This window comes from Sphaerodactylus townsendi, linkage group LG01 (assembly GCF_021028975.2).
Source record: "Sphaerodactylus townsendi isolate TG3544 linkage group LG01, MPM_Stown_v2.3, whole genome shotgun sequence".
Lineage (NCBI taxonomy): Eukaryota > Metazoa > Chordata > Lepidosauria > Squamata > Sphaerodactylidae > Sphaerodactylus > Sphaerodactylus townsendi.
This window is the reverse complement of record NC_059425.1, coordinates 21,201,062-21,225,905: the sequence shown is the minus strand read 5'-3', so window position 1 is coordinate 21,225,905 and position 24,844 is coordinate 21,201,062. Positions and strand designations below refer to the sequence as shown.

The window sequence follows — 24,844 nt, the reverse complement described above, 5'->3', positions numbered from 1 at the left end:
CCACAACAGACTCATTGTGAAGTGGGTGGGGCTGAGAGAGTTCTGACAGAACTGTGACTGGCCCAAGGTCACCCAGCTGGCTTCATGTGGAGGAGCAGGGAGTAGAACTCATTTCCCAGATCTGAATCCACCACACTTAACCACTACACCATGCTGGTTGTCTGACAAACAAAAATTAGGTTTTTCAAGGAATGAAGGTGGCAAGGACCCCCCCCCCCCGGTCCAACAAAGGCTACAGTTGCCAGTTCTGGATTGGAAATTCCTGGAGGTTTGGGGGTAGAAAATGGGGACAGCAATGTTTGAAGAGGGAAGAGATTTCAGTAGAGTATAATGTCATTGAGCCCACACTGCAACACAGCCGTGTTCTCCAGGGGAGCCCATATCTGCAACCTGGAGATTAGTTGCAATTCTGGGAAATCTCCAGGCCCCACCTGGAGATTGACACCCCTAGCTTCCCCTGAGGAAGCAGCGTTGTGTATTCCCCTCTGAATGAGAATGTGAGTCCAACTGACCTGGTCTGGCAGCTGACATACCTTTCAAAACAGTTTCAAAAGCCAGTTCCACATTCGTAGAGTCCAGCGCTGAGGTTTCCACAAAGAGAAGGCCGTTGTTTTCTGTAAGAAGAGTGACAGCGAAATACTACTTGAACATTACTGAAGGTCAAAATAGACAAGTGTGTGACCCCACCCACAGTCAGATGTATGCCAGAGAAACACACCTTATCATTTATTTATTTACAAAATTTATATTCCATCATTCTGTCCATACAAGGGCCTATTAAGGGGGGCTAACGATTTAAGGCATACATACATTATAAAATTATATTATAAAACCATTAAAATAACCCCCCTTCTCAAACATACATAATTAAAACAGCTTTAAAATAGAGATTTAAAAGTGTTAAAATACTGACAAAACAGGTTCTGGTGGGTTTTCTGGGCTGTGTTGCCATGGTCTGGTGGATCTTGTTCCTAACGTTTTGCCTGCATCTGTGGCAGGCATCTTCAGAGGAGTATCACAGAGAGAAGACTACCCTCCGTGATACACCTCTGAAGATGCCAGCACAGATGCAGGCGAAACGTTAGGAACAAGATCCACCAGACAACGGCACGCAGCCCAGAAAACCCACCAGAACTAGTTGAATCTGGCTGTGAAAGCCTTCGACAATACGTACAAAACAGGTTATTGTTTGTCCCCTCACTTGCTTGGTGCTGTGAGGGAGTGATATGAGGGAGTAGAAGATTCTTCCAGTTTCCCTCCCCAACCTGCTTTCATCAGTGGAAATGGTAAAAGGGTGGGTCTCTTAAACCCATTTCTCTGGCTCTACATCACTTCCTGAGCCACAGAAAAGGGGTGAAAAGCTCTCTACTCCTCCTGTTCCACTAATGAAAGTGGAGTGGGTGGGAAATCAGGAGCTCCTTCTCTTCCCTCACAGCACTGACGGAAGGAGTACTGTTTAAGGTAAGTTCCCTTTTGTTCATTTAACTGCAAATTGGGTTGTGCATCTGTGACCTTGCACATGTGGAGCATCTAGTTATATTCTGCCCCTGAGTTTTTAAGGCAAAACGAAACACAAGAGGACTTCACAGGAAGGAGGTGGTTATAACGTGTTAAGGAGCAAACAGCACTTGAAGGAGCTTTCCTGGGAAGATCCACCTAAGAAATGAAGAAACATCCGTTTCATTTCATGAGTTATTTTCAAAAGCTCAGATGCTGTTGAAAACCAGGGTTTATTTGTACTCCTTCACAGCCTTATGGTGCATTTGTTAAGGAGCCAGCGTAGTGTAGTGGTTCAGAGCAGGTGGATTCTAATCTGGAGAACTGAGTTTGATTCTCCACTCCTCCACCTGAGTGGCAGAGGCTTATCTGGTGATCCAGATTTGTTTCCCCACTCCTACGTTCCTTGGGCTAGTCACAGTTCTTTGGAACTCTCTCAGACCCACCCACCTCACAAGGAGTCTGTTGTGGGGAGAGGAAGGGAAAGGAGCTTGTAAGCCACCTTGAGTCTCCTTACAGGAGAGAAAGGTGGGATGTAAATCCAAACTCTCCTTCTTCTTCGATCTTTCTCTAACCTGTTTTGCTATAATTTTGGGGAAAGTTGCCGCGTGTGAATGGAAAAGTCTGGATCTTCCAAGTCCTGGCCACGTTGATGCCACTGGCAATTATAGTATTATAACAATCTATAATAGTTCCTCTGAATTCCTATCTTTCTTTTTAAAATAAGTTTCTAGCCCTTTTTTTGCAGAGAGATGCATTTCCTCTTATATCTCTGCAATGAAAGGGCAATAACAAAAGATGGCCATGCACATCAGCAGCAGATAGCTTGTTATAACACTGTAACACTATATCAATTGCCAAGGGTTTTTTTTTAAAGTGCCATAGCAGCATAACGGGGCACCACTATGGGGCAAGGAAAATGAGGGGAAATCCACCATGTGGAAGCCCCATTGCTACTGTACTATACACAAAGGGAGTGCAGAAACCACACAAGCCCATCCTTGGGAGGTAAACACATATACATACAAGAGGGGGTCAGTGAGGACTGGTGGCAAAGAGAAAATCCTGTTCCCTCCACCCCAATCTCTACCACCTCTTCTTCCACCCTATCTCTAGCTTGTGTCCCCAAGTATTTCCAATCATCAGCTATGTTGTACTGTCCTACCCCAAACCCACTATGCCACTGTGGCTTATCTCTCCGGTATGCTTGAGGTTCTGAATGCCTTGTTTGCTCCCCTCTCTCACCAGGGCCCTTTCCACACAGGCGCAAGCGGGGGTGCGTTGGCATAAACAATGCTGACGCACAAACCCCCCAGGACCGTTCGCACGGACAGTCCCAGTAGGGGTGCAGGTGGTGGCGCAGCCTTCACACAGGCTGCGCTGTCCCTGAACGCCGTACCTCCATCTCCTGGCTTCTGGTGCGTCGCAGAGGCCAGGGGACACCCCCCACCGCAGGCTGGAGCAGCGGCTCTGGAGTTGCAGGCCAAGGGGGCGTATCCCCTGGCCTCTGCAATGGCCCGGAAGCCAGGAGACGGAGGTACGGTGTTCAGGGAAGGTGGGAGGAAATGGCGCCTTCTACCTGCTGCCGTTCGCCCGGCAGCGGTTGGAAGACGCCATTGTTGAAAAACCTCACTCCTTGAGCGAGGTTCAACAATGGCGTCTTCGCGCCACTTGGCTGTTGCCAGCCTGCTGGGCGAACGCCACCCCAGGGACGGTGTTTTTAGCGTTCCTGGGGCGCTGTATTCCGCCCGTGCGGAAACAGCCCAAGTGTGAAGAGGATTCCCCTAGGTCTGCGGAACCCTATACTGTAACCATGACTGGCTCCATTTTGCTGATTTGTCTATCTCCACATGGTTAAAAACCTTTGACTATTAGATATATACAAGACCTACAAGGCTCACAAGGGAGGGAAACTGCATTCCTACTTCCTGCTCCAGCTCTTGGGGGGGGGGGCTCTGCATCCACCTGCTTTTCCTGTTGCTTACCACTGTAACCATGGCTTTGAGGTTGCCGTGGTTACCCAATAAGTTGCCTGCATTCCACGTTGCTGTTGTTGTGTTTGTGTGCACCACATCTACACATGCTTAAGGAAAAAAAGTTCAGAGGCAAATCTTGATAACTTCCTTGTGAAAGTAGCCAGACATTCATATCCGGACACAAATATGCAAAAAATGTGAGGGAACAAATCTTTAGGCGTGCCCACTTTCTGAAGCACAGAACTCCCTGAAGACCTGCCCCTACCTGCATACATTTTGGCCTCCTCTGTCGGAACCTCCCGGGCTTGGGCCAGATCTGTCTTGTTACCGACCAGCATCACAACAATGGTGGCCTCGGCGTGGTCATACAGCTCCTTCAGCCAGCGCTCCACCACGTCGTACGTCTGGTGCTTTGTGATGTCAAAAACCAAGAGGGCACCCACCGCTCCCCTGTAGTAGCTGAGATGACAGACATGGAGGAGAGAAGGAGCTGGATTAAAAGAAAAGTGTGAGGAGAACTAGAAGCCACCAGGCGAGGGGAAGGAGAAGATAGCTTCCATTCCCCCAGATCACGTTTAGCCTTACGCAGAAGTGATGGCGCGGTAGCGCTCCAGCCCAGCCGTGTCCCAGATCTGTGCTTTCACCAGGGCGTCTCCCACCATAACGGTGCGGGTAGAAAACTCAACTCCGATAGTGGTGCGACTATCATGGTTGAACTCGTTGCGGGTGAAACGGGAAAGGAGGTTGGTCTTTCCAACTCCAGACTCTCCGATCAAGACCACTGGAAGGAGAAGCAAACCGAGGGCATTCCATTCAACATGCTCATTTTAAAACAGAGAGGGTTTCTTCCATATTCATTTCAAATATGGCAAGTAATCAAGAAAACGTTATCTACAATAGTGAACAACAAAATAACAGCCCAGATCAATAAAACAATGACTAACAGGATGCACAGAATTAAATATTAAAATAGAAAAAAACCCTACTACAACAATGAAAAACTCAGGGACCAGAATCTACCAAAAGTCCAAGTACAGACATATACATAGCAGCCTAAATGGCTCATAGTATTTCAGGTTGTCAGAGCCTGGAAGCTAAGCAGAGTCCACACTGTTCAGTAATTGGATGGAAGACCCCCAAGGAAGATTGGGGCTACTATAAAGAGGCAGGTAATGACAAACCACCTCTGCTGGTCTCTTACCTTGAAAACCCCAAAAAGGGCTGCCACGAGTTGGCTGTATGAAACTTTACTATCATCTATCTATCTATCAATCGATATCTGGTATTGTTCTGGACTACCTTCGCTGCAAGTGTATTCATTTTTAACCTCACATTTTAATCTAAAAAAATACTCCTAATGCAAAGTACAGGTAATCTAATTCACCTAGGGCAAGGAAGTGTCCACTGATGAACAACAGTGGTTTTTATATCCCACTTTTCTCTACCTTGAAGGAGTCTCAAAACGGCTGATGATTGCCTTCCCTTCCCATCTCTACAACAGACATCTTGTAACAGCCATTCTCAACCAGGGTTCCCTGGTACCCTGGGGTGCCGTGAGCATGTCCCAGGGGTACCGCGGCAACACTACCGCCCCCCCCCCTCATTTTTGTGGTGTCTCCCACAGGCGCCAGCAAGGACATGGAGCAGGCCCATGGGGCAGGGCCTGCCACAAGGTCAGCAGCCACCCCCACCCCCAGTGCTACCCTTCACCCTGGGAGGGGAAGGTGGGGTGTGTGGCAAGCAGGGGCAATGGGAGGGGAAGGTGGAGGGTGGCAGCAGGGGTACCATGAGATATGAAGAGTGAGGTCAAGGGTACCCTGACCTCGAAAAGGTTGGGAAACACTGTATTGTAAGATAGGTGAGGCTGAGAGAGTTCTGAGAGAACTGTGACTGGGCCAAGATCACCCAGCAGGCTTCATGTGGAAGAGCAGGGAATAGAACCCATTTTTCCAAATCTAAGTCCACCACACTTAACCACTATACCATGCTGGTTCTTGCATCGGGGCAAGCTCTTTCTAGTGGGCAGAAGTGCTGGCATTAACAGAATGGATCTGCGTGATCCAACTCAACCAGGGTTGCCAACTTCCAGGTGGAGGCCTGGAGATCAACTGCAATTACAAGTGATCTTCAGACCACATCAATAGCCTATTCATTATTATTATTTTTTAAATTCTTCCACTTCTCCTGGAGAAAATGGCTACTTTGGAATGTAGACTGCATGGTATTATAAGAACATAAGAACTAGCCTGCTGGATCAGACCAGAGTCCATCTAGTCCAGCACTCTGCTACTCACAGTGGCCCACCAGGTGCCTTTGGGAGCTCACATGCAGGATGTGAAAGCAATGGCCTTCTGCTGCTGCTGCTCCTGAGCACCTGGTCTGCTAAGGCATTTGCAACCTCAGATCAAGGAGGATCAACATTGGTAGCCATAGATTGACTTCTCCTCCATGAATCTGTCCAAGCCCTTTTTAAAGCTATCCTGGTTAGTGGCCATTATGCCCTACCCAGGTCCCTTCCCTCCCTAAACCCTACCCTCTCATGCTCCACCGTCAAATTTCCAAGTATTTCTGTACCCAGGGTTACTGAATCTGTTTCCAGTGGGTTAGATCCTGTCATTCGTTCCATTCACCTAAATGTAGAACCTCGCTCTGGTGCAGAGGTGTAGGAAGGGAAAATGGCCCCTGGGCAACACCTGGTCTGGGGACACACCCAGTGGTGGGATCCAAAAATTTTAGTAACAGGTTCCCATGGTGGTGGGATTCAAACTATGGCAAAACGCCAACGGGGCTGGGTGGGGCACGACGGGGGCGTGGCTGGGCATTCCGGGGGCGGGGCATTCCTGGGCGGGGCTGTGGCAAGGACGCAGCCGCTGCGCCGGTCCTTGGGCGGGAAATGAATGCACGCAGGCGCAGGCTGCCACGCATGCCGGTGCACCTCCTGCTAGACTGCTTCAAGTTCTACGCGCTACTGCTGAGGAGCGGAGGAGGGGCGTAACTGAGGCAAAAATCACGTGGCAAAATCACCAATTAGTAACCCCCTCTCGGCACACACAAATAATTAGTAACCTACTCTCAGGAACCTGTGAGAACCTGCTGGATCCCACCTCTGGACACACGCCCACGCCTCACTTAGTTTAGGCGGTGGCAGTCCCGGGCAGCCTGGTGGGGCCAAGGGGCACCCAGCAGTGGTCCCACCAGGCTATTCCTTCAGCCGGCAGAGGCTCTGCCGACTGAACGAGCAGCCTGGCAGGGCCAGGCTGGGTCAAGGGGAGAAGGAGGAGGCGCGTGGGGACGATTTTCCACCCCCCATGTGACATGAACAGCAGCTGCCCGGGACGTTTGTCTCCAGGCAACCCCGTGGAAGTTCTGCCTCTGTGCTGGTGGAAGATGCTGTTCTCCTAAAAGAAGGCCTTCTTCTGCCCTGAGGCGGAAGACAGGATCCAACCCAATTCTAAGCTACCTTGAGAGAAAGTGTTAAAATATTTTAGATACAAATAAAGGCATTTTACAGACTGTTAGGAAAATCCTCCTCATGGTCCTTAGGGATGTAGGGACCAGGTCACTCCAGTCTTGACCCATTTACACTGGCTTCCAATTTGTTTCTGGGCACAATTCAAGGTGCCCTATATGGTTTGGGGTCAACATACCTAATCACTCATGAAGCTCTGTGACTGCTACAGTAATCTCTAGAGACCCTGCTTTGGGTGCCCCCACTTTCTGAGGTTAGTGGGTGGCAACCTGGAACACGGTCTTCTCCGTTGTGGCAAAAAAACCCTCTGAAACTCTCTCCCCAGAGGGATTAATCTATTCTCGTCTGTTGCTGTCTTACACTAGACTTTTTTTTGTTTCATATTGCATTCCTTCAATGATCCCTCCTTCCTGACCAATGTTTCATACGTTTTATTTGTGTTTTAATTCTGTTTTGTATGTGCTTTAGTTCTGTCTTGTATGTATTTTAACTCTGCTTATTAATTGCTTTAATAATATGGGAGCAGGTTGATGTTAACGGTTTTAAAATGTGATCTTATCTGGTACGTTTTAAATTGTTAGCTGCCTTTAGTGGCCCTAGTTGTTGGGAATGGGAGTGTCTCTGTGAAAAGGCAACTGTTATTAGGCAATGTTATTAGGCAACCCTTATTAGGCAACTGAAAATGCAATTGTCATTAGCAGGGCTTATACCAGGAAAGAAACACGATTTTGTGTATTTTAAGACCTTGAAAATTCAAGAGGATTAAGTGCTTAGATTGCTTGTGTGTAGAATTGACAGCATTTAGTGGGGAAATAACTGGAGATTTTTGGGGTGGAGCCTGAGGAGAGAGTGATGCCAAAGGGACCACCCTCCAAAGCAGCCATTTTTTCCAGGGATGAGCTGTAATTCTGGGGGATCCCATCATGCATCACGCTGGCAGGGGATGGTGGGAACTGTAGTCCATAACATTTGGAGGGCTGCGAGTTTAACAACTGTGCTCAGGTCCCACCTGGAGACTGGCATCCCTAGTTGTTTGGAGATCAGTTGTAATAGTGGGAGATCTTCAAACCCCAACAGGAGGTTGGGAACTCTCCTTATGTGGTACATTGGGATTGTGTTCAGGCAGTGATTGGGTGTGGGCCACACTAGGCATGTTGTAGTGGTTAAGTGCGGTGAACTCTAATCTGGAAAACCGGGTTCGATTCCCCACTCCTCTACGTGAGTGGCAGACTCTTATCTGGTGAACCGAGTTTGATTTCTCACTCCTCCACACAAAGCCTGCTGGGTGACCTTGGCCCAGTCACAGTTCTCTCAGAACTCTCTCAGTCCCACCTGCCTGACAAGGGTCCTTTCCGCACAAACCTTTTAAAATGTTTCCAGGCAGGCAATGAAATGCTTTTTCTGGGAGTTCCATATTACTGTACTGTCGAAGGCTTTCACGGCCAGATTCAACTGGTTGTGGTGGGTTTTCTGGGCAGTGTGGCCATGGTCTGGAAGATCTTGTTCCTAACATTTTGCCTGTATCTGTGGCTGGCATCTTCAGAGATGTATCACAGAGAAAAGTCTGTTTCACACTGTGTCTAGTGAGAAGGGAAAGTTTATACCCCACTAAACTTTCCCTTCTCACTAGACACCCATCCCTGAAACCCTATCCATTTTCTACCCTTTCTCTTAGTCAGCTCTTGTATGCATGTATGCTCATAGCTTTAAAATATGCCTCTTGATTGTCGCAATTTTATTAATAAAACTTGTTTATTTTCATAACGGCCTTTTCCCACTTGGAAAAGCCACATAAACATTGGTTATAGATCTCATTTACCCCCTCTTGCTAAGCTGTCTCCTCAGCTAATTTCTCTGCTTAAAAGTGGAGACTGTCAACTTAAGGTAACAAGATGACCCTTGAGGTCTCCTCCAGCCCTATGTTGTCACCAGACAGACCACTCATAGAATCATAGAGTTGGAAGAGTCCCCAAGGGCCATCAAGTCCAACCCCCTGCAATGCAGAAACACACAATCAAAGCACTTCCGACAGATGGCCATCCAGCCTCTCTTTAAAAACCTCCACAGAAGGAGACTCCACCACACTCCATGGTAGCAAATTCCACTGTTGAACAACCCTTACAACCTTTACTAGTCTGATCTGGCATGGGATTTCTTATGGGCATAACTCTACTTTGGATGGCGCTGTGGGTTTTGTATAGCTGTCCTTGATATGGAGACTAGAGGCGTTCCATGCATGTCCCAATTTCCATCTGTCAAAAGCTGCCAGATACACTAGGCACCCTATGCAAATGGCATGTATCCGAAAATGCTCCCCTCAGGGGTTCCTCAGCAGAAGAATCCATTTAGAAAGGGAATTGCTGCAGCTCAAACACCAGGAAACAAATGCTTGGGATCACAACAGCCTGTGCATCAGGTTATTCTAAGCTCTCTCCATTAAAGGCTTCAAGAATTAAGGAGTCTGTCCCACTTTACCTTACCAGGAACAGACAAGGACATGGTTCTTCTCTGCCATTGCCTTCCAGGGCAGTGGCTCACAGGAAACTTTCCCAATAAAGGGCCTCCCCTCCCCTGTCCTGCCTTTGACTGGTATTTTATTTCTCTTGTAGCATTTTTGCTCTGGCCTTGAATTTCCTGCTCCCAGGAAAGCAGCAGCAGTGGCGTAGGAGGTTAAGAGCTCATGTATCTAATCTGGAGGAACCGGGTTTGATTCCCAGCTCTGCCGCCTGAGCTGCGGAGGCTTATCTGGGGAATTCAGATTAGCCTGTACACTCCCACACACGCCAGCTGGGTGACCTTGGGCTAGTCACAGCTTCTCGGAGCTCTCTCAGCCCCACCCACCTCACAAGGTGTTTGTTGTGAGGGGGGAAGGGCAAGGAGATTGTAAGCCCCTTTGAGTCTCCTGCAGGAGAGAAAGGGGGGATATAAATCCAAACTCCTTTTCTTCTTCTTCTTCTTCCCCATGTCTGCAACCAGGAACACATAAGGGCTGTCTCTTCTTCCACAAGTTTAATGACAATACAAAATAATAGAAAAACTACCTGGTCTTCAGTTATTCATGTGAGCACAAGAAACATTTTCTATTCTAGCACAGATAAATAAGGAAATATAACTTCCCAAATACAGCTGTGGTCGGGGGGATATAAATCCAAACTCCTTTTCTTCTTCTTCTTCCCCATGTCTGCAACCAGGAACACATAAGGGCTGTCTCTTCTTCCCCCAGGCTAACTTCTCCTAATTCATTTATTTATAATGTTGATTTCATATCCCAAAGACTTCACCACAATTAACATGACAAGTTTTTTTGATTGCTATGGGAAGGAAAAACACAAGTCATAATTCACTGAAAAGGAACAAAGTCCCCTGGCAAGTGGCTCAGAAAGAAAATCCCGATTGGGTATGGTGGAGTGTCTGTGAAGACTGACAGGAAGCTCCAACTAGTATACTATGCTACTAGACGTAAGCAGCATTTATATTAGGATGTTGTGGGTTTTCCTGATTGTATGGATCCTCTGAAGATGCCAGCCCCAGATGCAGGTGAAACATCAGGAGAAAATACTACTGGAACACGGCCATACAACCCGGAAAAAAACACAACATCCTAGTGATTCCAGCCATGAAAGCCTTCAGCAAAGCAATTATATTGTGCTGCAGAGCATTGAAAGCAGCATATGGTACTGCAGAGCATTTAAGATAGCTTTACAAATGCTTTAGGGTGAGGGCAGGAAGTCACATCTGTGGCACCTGGATCCAGCTTAGTTGAAAATCATCTCTCCAAGGGTCATCTGTACTGTGTGTGAATGTCATTTCTGTTGGGTCTTTTACTCCTGTGAGCTTCTTTTAAGGCTAATTTCACAGCCCTTTCCATACAGACACTTCAAAATGTTTTGAGACAGGAAATCAGACATTTCCTCTGAAAAGTTCCACGTAGTTTTAAACACATCCTTAAGAACAGCGATTTTAAATTCATCCTTAAAAACAGCAATTATTTTGCTGAAATGTTTTCAAAGTGTTTTAACTTGCTGTGCGATCTCTTTAAAATGTTTCCTATGCCTCTCTGCAGTACCTGGACTTTTTCCTCAGCACCATTTTCTGAGCTCGCTCTGTTCCACCTTAGAATCATGGAATTATAGGGTTGGGAGAGCCCCAAGGGCCAATGAATCCAACTCCCTCCCTTGCAAAAACACACGATCTTGACAGGATTTGGCTCTAACGATATATTGATGAACCACTGATGAAACCATGGGGATTCTCTGATCTGAGGCGCAGTGAAATCAGGAGAGGGGGAAATGTGTGCGTTACAGAGAATCCAACTGAAAGGGAATGTACGCTCAATGCAAAGCCGACCACGTGCATAAATGGCCTAAGAAAGCTGAGGGACCAGAAGGTGTTGATAGAAGGTGCTCTTGGCCAAAGCAACAACCTGCTTTACAAGCTGGCTCCGCCCCCGCTCAAGGCAGCCTGCCAGGCATCCATTTTTACCATCACGCCTTTGTAGAAGTGAGGTGGAGCTCCCTCAGAAGTGAGGTGGGGGTAGAGTCTCTGGAAAATTCCACTGAGGCCATTTTATTAACTGAGGCTTTTAATGGGGTATAAACTGCAGGCATTTCAGAGGGGAGAAGGTATCTGGGGTTTTGTTCTACTGGTTTTAAATTGTAGCGTTTCAACTGAGACCTGAAAATGGTTCTGAGTCAAGAGGAAGCCTAGATATAAATAATAAAGAAATAAAGTAGATCTGAGTAAACATGCACAGGGGAAATATATATGTCTTTAAAATAAACTTTAAAATAAATGGTCTGTGTGCTTAACACACCCTGTTTCCGGAGCCAATGCAAGAGAGACTATTGCTGATTAAATGAATGTGGCAGCAAGCAGAGAATTGCCATAAAGAAGGGCTTGGCCAGGAAACCTCTAAGAACAGGATTTCTACAGAGTTTTGGTCTCCTTGTGAAAAGATACTGCCACAACCATGTTCCTTTTCAGAATCTGTTAGAATTACCCATCCTTGGAGGTATCTGCCCACTCCTGTTGTATCTCAAAGAATTATTACTGGGTCCATCATTCAAACAGATCATTCAGACACGGTCACCAGAACAAGGGGTCACACAGAGACAGACTTGCAGTCTTCTGTGTAGGAGTGGTTAAGTAATTCTGCCTGTGATCTGAACAGAATTGATGCACAGATGTGGCAGAATGACCTGCTTCCACTACAGGTCAACTGAAAAGAGGGAGCAGTGAGTCATGCAGAGATACAACAGGCGGTCTTTGAGAGCTAGGTGATTTTGCCATCCTCTGTTAGGAGCACTTGAGGGATCCAAACAGAGTTGCTGCAAAAAGCACAGCAAAACGACCCGCTCCCCAAAGAGGCATTCTGAAAGAATGGCAGGCCAGAGCATTGAATCACACAGAGATGCAGTGGGCAGCCCCCTTAAGGGTTGCAGCCTCACAACCGTTTGTATTTAATCTATTTTTTAAACTCACTTAATAACTCCTTTGAGGCATTTGCTTTGGGAATTGCCATGCAGGGTCATTGCAAAAAATCTGTCCAGTCCAATACCCTTCTACCCTAGGGTTGCCAAATCCCCCAGGATGCTTGTGGGGGAAAGGGAGGGAGATTTGAGAGTGGAGTCTGGGGAGAACAGGGGCTCCTGTGGGGTACAATGCCATTCAGCCCACCCTCCAAAGCAGTCATTTTCTGGAGGAGAACTGATCTGTGTAGTTTGGAGATCAGCTGTAATTGTAGAGAATCACCAGGAGGCTGACATCCTTATGCTACGATCAGTGGCCAGCCGGATATCTCCAATTCAGGCCTGGACCTGAAGGCAAAAACTCCTCCAGTCCTCAAGATTGGTAGACTTCCTCTTACCCTCATGTTCATAAAAAGATAGACTGCCTCTGAACATGGAGGCTGGGTGAGTCATAGTAGCTGAACGGAAACTATGCCAAACCACAGACCACTTTTCTTGGGCCCTGTTAGTGAATTTTTTGGGGAAACATCTGTTGGAAATAGATTAGAACAATCTGAGCCTGATCCACAAAAGAAAGTCTTGCAAATAATATCTTCCGTGACTTGAAGATAAACCCAGCCAGCATGGTGTAGTGGTTATAGAGCAGCAGACTCTAATCTGAAGAGCTGGGTTTGATTCTCTACTCCTTCACATGAGCGGCTGACTCTGCTCTGAAGAACTGGGTTTGCTTCCCCACCCCTTTACACTGCCACACTTCCCTCAGAACTCTCTCAGCCCCACCAACCTCACAAGGTGTCTGTTGTGGGGAGAGGAAGGGAAGGAATTTGTAAGCCACTTTGAGACTCCTTAGGGTTGTAAAAGAGGAGTAGAAATCCAAACTCCTCCTCCTCCTCCTCTTCTTCTTCATTAGTATTTTAGGGGGGGAAACCCTAATAATACTTGCTGCATTTTGCTAGCAACATGTCAGGGAAGCCTGGCTTAGCTTGCCGCCTATTTAATGGCTTGTTTACTTACCTCCATTTTCCCCTCCCAGCCAAACTAACACTTTGCCCTTTCCTTGTCTGTCTTTCCATCTCTTTGCACAGCCTCACCTCCAGTTCCAACTTGCCACGAACCACATTAGACTCTTCTGAACCCTTTTCCGCATGTGCTGCTGAGGGATGGGGTGCGTAAAAGCACAGAGAACATTCATGGAAAGGCAGGTGCACTTTTCACCCAAACCTTTCTGCTCTTGGTAGCTGTTTAGCTCCCGGATATATTCTTTCCCAGCACTTGCAGTATTTGACTCACCAGTTGGGCACCCTGGAATCCCCAAACGGGATGTCAACCCTGCTGGGATTATGGCTAATCCATGTTCGGAAGATCGGCATCAGGGGTGTGTATGTGGGAAATCAAGCGTTGTGAAACTTGCTGTCAAGTTTCTAGCTCTCTGCCAACTCTTCCTTAAACTGCATGTTGGCCTATAGAAAAAAAAATAGCACCGGAAAAGTGGTTGACTTGTGTTGAAAAGTGGTTGAAAAGTGGTATCTAGAAAAGATGGTGGAGGAAAGTACGGTCAAATCACAGCTGATTTATTTTGCCTCTGTAGGGTTTTCAAGGCAAGAGACAAATAGAGGTAGTTTGCCATTGCCTGCCTCTGTGTAGGACTTCCCTGGTGGTCTCCCATTCAAATACTAATCAGGACCAACCCTGTTTCGCTGTCTTGATCTGATGAGATCAGGCTAGACTGCACCCAAGGCAGGGCCCAGAAAAAATTCTCTGTCCTTAATTGTTTATTAGCTATTGAGCTAATGAGAGTAGCGAGGCGTTGGTCTGATTCTTGAGAATCCAAGGTTCAGATCCTGTATCTGTTACAGATTCAGTAGTAGTTTGCAGGCAAGTGTGTTATATGTGTGTGTGTTAGGCTACATAACAGTAGGAAAGAGTCACATGAGGGTGAAGATAAAGACATGCTATTTCCCCCCTAATCTTTAGGGATAGATTTCAAATTCGAGATCATTATTAAAAAAAACATGTTGCCACCAGAGGTCTTTCCAGTTATGACAAAACAAGATTACTGTCTTGGGTGGCAGGCTCTGAAGTCTCTTATTTTTGTTCGGTTGTGTTTGCAAATTCTAATCATAACTGATGTGCAGGTGATCTCTTGCAGAGTTTAGTTTGCTTATGCTGAGTGCATAAAAGAGCTCTGCCAAGTCACTCAGGTCTCACTCAGCAGATGGCCTATTGCAGCGCTCCCAGTTGAAGCTGCAGAGATTCCGAGGAGTTGCAAGAAGCTCTATTCCAATTTAGCAATCTAACAAAGCTTAATTTTTTCATATATGCTTTAGGGCAACCAAGATGAAACAGATAAGAAAAAAGATAAGCAAACACAAAAAACATAGGAAGGAAGATGAGTGACTGCCTGTGTTAAGACCAGATTTAATAAAGTCATCCACATGATCTGTACAATCTTTATTGCTATAAGCAATACTTTAATTGAATCTGTGTAAATGTCCATATTAATAAAAAAAAGACTGAGGAAAACAATCTTCTTTCTTTGTATTTTGATAATACAAGATCATGTCAAAGCAGGCAGTATTACAGAGTAGGTATTCCCAAGTGAAGGAGGAATGTCCAGTCTTAGGTAATGCTCACATGTAAAACAGCAGGTACCATCCCTGAAGAGGCATTTCCTCCTGTATGAGACAGCGGAGGGAAATGCCTCTTCTTAGATAATAACAGTGCATTAGATCAGAAGAGGCATTCTGTCTTATTCCAGAGAAAAAGGGGAATGTGTATTAGATTCAAATTAGATTTGTAGCTAATTCATTTGTACACCACCTTTCTCCCAACTGGAGATGCAAAGGAGGAAATAAGAGTTGTTTTTATACTCTGTTTTTCTCTACCTTTAAGGAGTCTCAAAGCAGCTTACAATCACCTTCCCTCCCACTCCCCAAAATAGATACCGTGTGAAGTAGATGTGGATAAGAGAATTCTGAGAGAACTATGACTGGCCCAAGGTCACCCAGCAGGCCTCATGTTGGAGAGCAGGGAAAACAAACCCAGTTCACCAGATTAGAGTCAGGCGCTCAGAAAGAGGAGTAGAGAATCACTTGGTTCTCCAGAATAGTCTACCACTCTTAACCACTACACCACACTGCCTGGCAAAGCAGCTCACATCCTCCTCCTCACCTCTATTTTATCTTCAACAACCCTGTGAGGCAGGTGACACTGAAAGAGCGTGACCGGCCAGAGGTCGCACAGCGAGCTTCCCCAAGGTGAGTGAGGATTCGAACCTGGGTCTCTCAGAAGCTGATCTGACACTTAACCATTATGTTAGTGCCTGTCATCCAAAGTTTTTGTAAGTTCTGGTATTAAAAATACGGAAAAAAATCTCCCGCATTAATCATAAGGATTTTTAGTTAGCCAAAAGCTTATATTTATTAACCCAACTGATCAGTCACCAAAACCTCCTTGCTCTACTTCTGAATCAGTGAGTGAATTATTAATACCACAGACCATCCATTGATCCATCAATTAAAATACTTTTAAACAACTAAAACTTGCCATGCATCTAATGGGTAGCATCAGATATGTAAGTTATTTCAATATAGGAACTTACAAGAACCTTAAGTGTCTGGCAGCATGTTAGAAGAAGGTGAAATAAAAGGGCCGCACCAGTCACAGGAAATAAAAATATATTATTATTATTATTTATTATTATTATTATTTGATTTGATAGACTGCTCTATCCCCGAAGGGTGTACAAACATATCTTTTTGGAGAATCACTACAAGACAGATTCCCCTGAATAAGCCTCTTGGTCAGTGGTTCTCAACCTTCCTAATGCAACCCTTTAATACAGTTCCTCATGTTGTGTTGACCCCCAACCCTAAGTCATTTATCCATTTTACAGATGGAGAACACTGATGCAGAGAGTCTTAGGCGACCCCTGTGAAAGGGTCGTTTGACCCCCAAAGGGATCGTGACCCACAGGTTGAGAACCACTGCTCTTGGTGAAACATGAAGGGTATTTTGGAAATTTTAACTAAGTAATAAAATATATTTTTACTTTATTTTACACCATTGTCCTTGCTCTGATTTTTTAAATCTTCTTATCATCTTAGAAGAGTCATTCTTCCTGGAGGGGATGCCTCTTTTGAGATGATGGCTATAAAAAAAGATGCATACAACTTTAAAAGGTAGAAAGTTTTTTTTTCCTTCCAGCGCAACCAGTGAAACTTATGCTTGATCAACTGCAACTTTTGCATGCTCTCACAATGATGGGAATCCTGTGGGATTCCTACCAGTCAATTCTTACACAAATTTAGAAAAGGAAGAAGAGTTTGGATTTCTACCCTGCTTTTTTCCACCGCAAGGATAGTCTCAAAGTGACTTAGAAGAAGAAGAAGAGTTTGGATTTATATCCCCCCTTTCTCTCCTGTAAGGAGACTCAAAGGGGCTTACAATCTCCTTGCCCTTCCCCCCTCACAACAAACACCCTGTGAGGTGAGTGGGGCTGAGAGAGCTCCAAAAACTGTGAATAGCCCAAAATCACCCAGCTGGCGTGTGTTGGGAGTGCACAGGCTAATCTGAATTCCCCAGATAAGCCTCACAGCTCAGGTGGCAGAGCAGGGAATCAAACCCGGTTCCTCCAGATTAGAACGCACCTGCTCTTAACCAGTACGCCACTGTTGCTCCTTACCAACTCCTTCCCCTTCCTCTCCCCACAACAGGCACCTTGTGAGATAGATAGGGCTGAGAGAACTGTGACTGGCCCAAGGTCACTCAGCAGGCTTCATGTGGAGGAGTGGGGACACAAACCTGCTTCTCTTGACCACTACACCACGCTGGCTCTAAACTCAAGCTACGGCAGAGAGAATAGGCCCCAAATGGCGCTTAAATCTCCTTGCTCTCTAGTGACCATTCCAAGGTCACCCAGCAGGCTTCATGTGGAGGAGTGGGGAAATGATTTTGGTTATGCAAATTACAGTCCTCTGCTCTTAACCGCTACACTCTGCTGAGTTAATAAACGACAACCTTTGAAAGCATACATGAATGCCAGGTATTATTTTCAGCTGCAGGTAAGGTTGCCAAGTCCCCTCTGGCTCTTGGGGGATGGGGTAGCCTTGCCAGATGTAAGTTGGGATGCAGATTTGATGGAGTCTTGGAAGGGGAGGGATGGGACCTCAGTGGGATACAAGGCCATTGAGCCCACCCTCCCAAGCATCCATTTTCTCCAGAACTGGTCTCTGTAGTCTGGAGATGAAATGCAGTTCTGGGAGCTCCTCAGTTCCCACCTGGAGCGGCTGACATCCCTACCTGCAGGTCTGAGAGAGACACAACTTTTCGAAGAGCACAGGGCATGCCTCTGCAGCAGGAGGACCCAAAGTGACACTCACCCTTAAAAACAAAGTTGTAATCCTCCTCCGACGTGCCCATGGCTCCTTGCCTTGCTGGGCCGGCTGCCACTGTGGGGGGTCCTTTCTCGATTAGCTTCCTTCTTTAGCTACCAAGATTCAATCCAGTAAACCAGGAAGGAAACAGAAGAAAAAAAGAGGAACCACCGGGCTGTGTTTCTTTTTCCTTTGCAGAAATGCAAGCCACCAGAGTCAGGAGGTAGACAGCTTGAGAACCTCGACTGAGAGAAAAAGGAGCAAAGTTTACCTGCTCGAGGAAAAAAAGCGGTGCTGACAGGGGGAGGCAATCCCAGAAAGGTGGCAGGAAAGACAGAGAAAAACTAAGCTCCAGTAGGGCAGGTTAAAGGTGCAGTGCTACCTGAGTCAGTGGGGTGTAACTTTTTGCGGTTGCACTGGTTCAACAGGTAAGGGCTGAACCCAGCCCCTCCCCTTCAGCTCACCTGGGAGCATCACATGAGCCAGCTCCATTCCTCGCCCACTTCACCTGGGGCTTGCAGTAAGGTCAGAGGAAGGTGGGCCCAAGGAGGCTGCCAATCACCCAGGTGCTGGGGGCTGCTCGTGAGGAAATAGGCGGGCTCAACTGCAAAGGTTTCACCTCCCTCTATTTAATCCCCTGTCAAAGCACTGACTGGATTTTTTTGCCTTAGGAGGATGGCCTTCATCAGTGGTGGGATTCAAATAATTTAACAACTGATTGTTTACAAGCACCATTTTAACAACAGGTTCTGCCAAAGTGGTGCGAACCGGCTGAATCCCACCACTGAATCCCACAATTTTTCACAGTTTTCATCCTTCCTCAGGGTCTGTAGAAACTATACCTTTGAGTGGGGGAATGGATATGTCTTCTCTGTTGCAAGGATCCCTGTCAATGTGCACACATGAATACTGAGCTGCTAAGCAGTGTACAGCCTGCCGTTTCAAACACTGCAGCTGCTGAGAAAATACTATGAATATTTTGCAACCTACTGTATTAGGATTTCCCCACCTACATGTATCTTCTACCCAAAGAACCACGTCCTTTTAGATCAGAAAAGAGGTGCAATAGATGTGTGCAGGGGAGTTCTTGGGCGTAGTAGTCCTTGGGACAAGAACAAGAGTGTACTAAGAATGTTTCTATAAATAATGTTTCCATAAATAAAATGGTGGAGGGTCTGAGGATGCCCCCCCCCCCCCCCCCGCTGACTTTTCCTTGCTAGGGGTCAAATATTCTTGTTTACTGAATTATAAGAGGAAGGAGATTGAATAATTTGAAATGTGGTGTTGGACGAGATTTGAACTCTTCAAATTAAACCTGAACTCTTCCTAGAAGCGAAAATGATTGAACTAAGGCTATCATACTTTGGACATCATGAGAAGACAAAAGTCGCTGGAAAAGACAGTAACGCTAGGAAAAGTGAAAGGAAGTAGGAAAAGCGGAAGACTCGACCTGGGATGGAATGACTCAATAAAGAAAATCAAGACCTTTAGTTTGCAAGGCGTGAACAAGGCAGTTAATGTTTCGGAAGTCACTAACTCATGGGGCTGTTAAAACAGAAGCGACTTAACACACACATAGCACTTGTCAGGCCCACTTGCAAAACAGCACTCTTCAAATTGTGTGTGATTATAGATACACAAGATACAGCATAACCAAAAGACAACAATTATGGTAACCCAGTGCCTTTCTGTGGAGTTGTTTGCTCCATATCTCCTTGAGTGGGGTTTTTTTCAGTTATGGGACCAGTTCTTTAGAATGGTCTTCCAAGAGCTGCTTGGAGGCCATTAGGGATGCCAATCTCCAGGGGAAGCCTGGGGATCCTTACGAATTACAGTTTATTCCCCTGCAACTCTGCCCCCCTGCGTCCTCCCCTCTCCGGCAACTCCAGAGACCACCAATGCCGACCATTTATCAGAAGGTGTGTGTGGATGTTCTTTTTAAGCAGGCCTTTTGTGTGTGCTTCCTTGATGTTTGGTTGAAGCCATTACAGAGATTTGCACTGAAACAAATATACTGTCTGGTTGGGGGAACGGGCTATTTATGTGTTATGGATATTCTGTGTGTTTTGCGATTTTATTAAAGGATGGTTTGGGGCCATACTGAGCACATAGGCACTGTGGGGACTCAAATGCTGCTTTTTTTTGTCTTTCTATGTTTTGCTTTTATTGAAGTTAAAGCCACAAATAACAACCAATATAACAATGGCAGAACTAAACAATAGGTTTAAAGATACGCTGTGGGAAAAGTCACACACATATCCCTTGTCAAATGGAGGGAAGGGGCTATTTTTAATCCAAAACTGATCATGAGGGTGAAGGAATGATTGCAACAACATTCTGTTGAAGAAGCAGGGGGAGGACGGGTTTGGATTTATACCACACTTTCCCCTCTTCTTGTAAGGAATCTCAAAGCGGCTTACAAACTCTTTCCCTTCCTCTCCCCACAGCAGACACCTTTTGAGGTAAATGGGGCTTAGAGAGTTCTGAGAGGTCTGTTACTGGCCCAAGGTCACCCAGCAGGCTTCAGGGAAAACAAATCTGCGGGAAAATAAATCTGGTTTACCAGACTAGAGTCCACCGCTCTTAACCAATACGCCATGCTAGCTTTAAACATTTTTCTTCTTTCCTGGGACCAATACCATCAGTGTTCCTGCTGCCCCCTTTTTTTGCTCTCCGGTCACATCTGACTTACTGCAACCCCTAGTGGAGGGTTTCAAGGCAAAAGATGTTCTGAGGTGGTTTCCCATTGCCTGCCTTCATGTCACGAGTTACTCTAAAGCAGGGGTAGGGAACATGCGGCTCTCCAGATGTTCAGGAACTACAATTCCCATCAGCCCCTACCAGCATGGCCAATTGGCCATGCTGACAGAGGCTGATGGGAATTGTAGTTCCTGAACATGGGGGGGGTGGGGGGGGGGGGGGGTGGGGGGGGGGGGGGGTGGGGGGGGGGGGGGGTGGGGGGGGGGGGGGGTGGGGGGGGGGGGGGGTGGGGGGGGGGGGGGGTGGGGGGGGGGGGGGGTGGGGGGGGGGGGGGGTGGGGGGGGGGGGGGGTGGGGGGGGGGGGGGGTGGGGGGGGGGGGGGGTGGGGGGGGGGGGGGGTGGGGGGGGGGGGGGGTGGGGGGGGGGGGGGGTGGGGGGGGGGGGGGGTGGGGGGGGGGGGGGGTGGGGGGGGGGGGGGGTGGGGGGGGGGGGGGGTGGGGGGGGGGGGGGGTGGGGGGGGGGGGGGGTGGGGGGGGGGGGGGGTGGGGGGGGGGGGGGGTGGGGGGGGGGGGGGGTGGGGGGGGGGGGGGGTGGGGGGGGGGGGGGGTGGGGGGGGGGGGGGGTGGGGGGGGGGGGGGGTGGGGGGGGGGGGGGGTGGGGGGGGGGGGGGGTGGGGGGGGGGGGGGGTGGGGGGGGGGGGGGGTGGGGGGGGGGGGGGGTGGGGGGGGGGGGGGGTGGGGGGGGGGGGGGGTGGGGGGGGGGGGGGGTGGGGGGGGGGGGGGGTGGGGGGGGGGGGGGGTGGGGGGGGGGGGGGGTGGGGGGGGGGGGGGGTGGGGGGGGGGGGGGGTGGGGGGGGGGGGGGGTGGGGGGGGGGGGGGGTGGGGGGGGGGGGGGGTGGGGGGGGGGGGGGGTGGGGGGGGGGGGGGGTGGGGGGGGGGGGGGGTGGGGGGGGGGGGGGGTGGGGGGGGGGGGGGGTGGGGGGGGGGGGGGGTGGGGGGGGGGGGGGGTGGGGGGGGGGGGGGGTGGGGGGGGGGGGGGGTGGGGGGGGGGGGGGGTGGGGGGGGGGGGGGGTGGGGGGGGGGGGGGGTGGGGGGGGGGGGGGGTGGGGGGGGGGGGGGGTGGGGGGGGGGGGGGGTGGGGGGGGGGGGGGGTGGGGGGGGGGGGGGGTGGGGGGGGGGGGGGGTGGGGGGGGGGGGGGGTGGGGGGGGGGGGGGGTGGGGGGGGGGGGGGGTGGGGGGGGGGGGGGGTGGGGGGGGGGGGGGGTGGGGGGGGGGGGGGGTGGGGGGGGGGGGGGGTGGGGGGGGGGGGGGGTGGGGGGGGGGGGGGGTGGGGGGGGGGGGGGGTGGGGGGGGGGGGGGGTGGGGGGGGGGGGGGGTGGGGGGGGGGGGGGGTGGGGGGGGGGGGGGGTGGGGGGGGGGGGGGGTGGGGGGGGGGGGGGGTGGGGGGGGGGGGGGGTGGGGGGGGGGGGGGGTGGGGGGGGGGGGGGGTGGGGGGGGGGGGGGGTGGGGGGGGGGGGGGGTGGGGGGGGGGGGGGGTGGGGGGGGGGGGGGGTGGGGGGGGGGGGGGGTGGGGGGGGGGGGGGGTGGGGGGGGGGGGGGGTGGGGGGGGGGGGGGGTGGGGGGGGGGGGGGGTGGGGGGGGGGGGGGGTGGGGGGGGGGGGGGGTGGGGGGGGGGGGGGGTGGGGGGGGGGGGGGGTGGGGGGGGGGGGGGGTGGGGGGGGGGGGGGGTGGGGGGGGGGGGGGGTGGGGGGGGGGGGGGGTGGGGGGGGGGGGGGGTGGGGGGGGGGGGGGGTGGGGGGGGGGGGGGGTGGGGGGGGGGGGGGGTGGGGGGGGGGGGGGGTGGGGGGGGGGGGGGGTGGGGGGGGGGGGGGGTGGGGGGGGGGGGGGGTGGGGGGGGGGGGGGGTGGGGGGGGGGGGGGGTGGGGGGGGGGGGGGGTGGGGGGGGGGGGGGGTGGGGGGGGGGGGGGGTGGGGGGGGGGGGGGGTGGGGGGGGGGGGGGGTGGGGGGGGGGGGGGGTGGGGGGGGGGGGGGGTGGGGGGGGGGGGGGGTGGGGGGGGGGGGGGGTGGGGGGGGGGGGGGGTGGGGGGGGGGGGGGGTGGGGGGGGGGGGGGGTGGGGGGGGGGGGGGGTGGGGGGGGGGGGGGGTGGGGGGGGGGGGGGGTGGGGGGGGGGGGGGGTGGGGGGGGGGGGGGGTGGGGGGGGGGGGGGGTGGGGGGGGGGGGGGGTGGGGGGGGGGGGGGGTGGGGGGGGGGGGGGGTGGGGGGGGGGGGGGGTGGGGGGGGGGGGGGGTGGGGGGGGGGGGGGGTGGGGGGGGGGGGGGGTGGGGGGGGGGGGGGGTGGGGGGGGGGGGGGGTGGGGGGGGGGGGGGGTGGGGGGGGGGGGGGGTGGGGGGGGGGGGGGGTGGGGGGGGGGGGGGGTGGGGGGGGGGGGGGGTGGGGGGGGGGGGGGGTGGGGGGGGGGGGGGGTGGGGGGGGGGGGGGGTGGGGGGGGGGGGGGGTGGGGGGGGGGGGGGGTGGGGGGGGGGGGGGGTGGGGGGGGGGGGGGGTGGGGGGGGGGGGGGGTGGGGGGGGGGGGGGGTGGGGGGGGGGGGGGGTGGGGGGGGGGGGGGGTGGGGGGGGGGGGGGGTGGGGGGGGGGGGGGGTGGGGGGGGGGGGGGGTGGGGGGGGGGGGGGGTGGGGGGGGGGGGGGGTGGGGGGGGGGGGGGGTGGGGGGGGGGGGGGGTGGGGGGGGGGGGGGGTGGGGGGGGGGGGGGGTGGGGGGGGGGGGGGGTGGGGGGGGGGGGGGGTGGGGGGGGGGGGGGGTGGGGGGGGGGGGGGGTGGGGGGGGGGGGGGGTGGGGGGGGGGGGGGGTGGGGGGGGGGGGGGGTGGGGGGGGGGGGGGGTGGGGGGGGGGGGGGGTGGGGGGGGGGGGGGGTGGGGGGGGGGGGGGGTGGGGGGGGGGGGGGGTGGGGGGGGGGGGGGGTGGGGGGGGGGGGGGGTGGGGGGGGGGGGGGGTGGGGGGGGGGGGGGGTGGGGGGGGGGGGGGGTGGGGGGGGGGGGGGGTGGGGGGGGGGGGGGGTGGGGGGGGGGGGGGGTGGGGGGGGGGGGGGGTGGGGGGGGGGGGGGGTGGGGGGGGGGGGGGGTGGGGGGGGGGGGGGGTGGGGGGGGGGGGGGGTGGGGGGGGGGGGGGGTGGGGGGGGGGGGGGGTGGGGGGGGGGGGGGGTGGGGGGGGGGGGGGGTGGGGGGGGGGGGGGGTGGGGGGGGGGGGGGGTGGGGGGGGGGGGGGGTGGGGGGGGGGGGGGGTGGGGGGGGGGGGGGGTGGGGGGGGGGGGGGGTGGGGGGGGGGGGGGGTGGGGGGGGGGGGGGGTGGGGGGGGGGGGGGGTGGGGGGGGGGGGGGGTGGGGGGGGGGGGGGGTGGGGGGGGGGGGGGGTGGGGGGGGGGGGGGGTGGGGGGGGGGGGGGGTGGGGGGGGGGGGGGGTGGGGGGGGGGGGGGGTGGGGGGGGGGGGGGGTGGGGGGGGGGGGGGGTGGGGGGGGGGGGGGGTGGGGGGGGGGGGGGGTGGGGGGGGGGGGGGGTGGGGGGGGGGGGGGGTGGGGGGGGGGGGGGGTGGGGGGGGGGGGGGGTGGGGGGGGGGGGGGGTGGGGGGGGGGGGGGGTGGGGGGGGGGGGGGGTGGGGGGGGGGGGGGGTGGGGGGGGGGGGGGGTGGGGGGGGGGGGGGGTGGGGGGGGGGGGGGGTGGGGGGGGGGGGGGGTGGGGGGGGGGGGGGGTGGGGGGGGGGGGGGGTGGGGGGGGGGGGGGGTGGGGGGGGGGGGGGGTGGGGGGGGGGGGGGGTGGGGGGGGGGGGGGGTGGGGGGGGGGGGGGGTGGGGGGGGGGGGGGGTGGGGGGGGGGGGGGGTGGGGGGGGGGGGGGGTGGGGGGGGGGGGGGGTGGGGGGGGGGGGGGGTGGGGGGGGGGGGGGGTGGGGGGGGGGGGGGGTGGGGGGGGGGGGGGGTGGGGGGGGGGGGGGGTGGGGGGGGGGGGGGGTGGGGGGGGGGGGGGGTGGGGGGGGGGGGGGGTGGGGGGGGGGGGGGGTGGGGGGGGGGGGGGGTGGGGGGGGGGGGGGGTGGGGGGGGGGGGGGGTGGGGGGGGGGGGGGGTGGGGGGGGGGGGGGGTGGGGGGGGGGGGGGGTGGGGGGGGGGGGGGGTGGGGGGGGGGGGGGGTGGGGGGGGGGGGGGGTGGGGGGGGGGGGGGGTGGGGGGGGGGGGGGGTGGGGGGGGGGGGGGGTGGGGGGGGGGGGGGGTGGGGGGGGGGGGGGGTGGGGGGGGGGGGGGGTGGGGGGGGGGGGGGGTGGGGGGGGGGGGGGGTGGGGGGGGGGGGGGGTGGGGGGGGGGGGGGGTGGGGGGG

The 24,844-nt window shown here is 54.2% G+C and overlaps 1 protein-coding gene across 1 annotated transcript; it reads right to left on the bottom strand.

Moving 5' to 3' along the window:
• Positions 1-333: 333 nt before the first annotated feature.
• On the bottom strand, positions 334-18,168 carry RAB25 (RAB25, member RAS oncogene family). Its single transcript, XM_048504279.1, has 5 exons — positions 17,792-18,168; positions 4,059-4,254; positions 3,739-3,932; positions 534-614; positions 334-347 (listed from the first exon to the last, which is right to left on the bottom strand). The coding sequence occupies exons 1-5, from the start codon at positions 17,829-17,831 to the stop codon at positions 334-336; spliced, it is 525 nt and encodes a 174-aa protein (XP_048360236.1). The 5' UTR covers positions 17,832-18,168.
• Between the last annotated feature and the right edge of the window lie 6,676 nt (positions 18,169-24,844).

Coding starts and splice junctions, on each gene's coding strand:
- RAB25 (XM_048504279.1), bottom strand. CDS start 17,831: ATGGGCACGTCGGAGGAGGATTACAACTTTGTTTTTAAGG. Junction 4,255..17,791: donor TTACAACTTTGTTTTTAAGG/GTGAGTGTCACT, acceptor TTCTCCTTCCAG/TGGTCTTGATCGGAGAGTCT. Junction 3,933..4,058: donor TACCGCGCCATCACTTCTGC/GTAAGGCTAAAC, acceptor CTGTCATCTCAG/CTACTACAGGGGAGCGGTGG.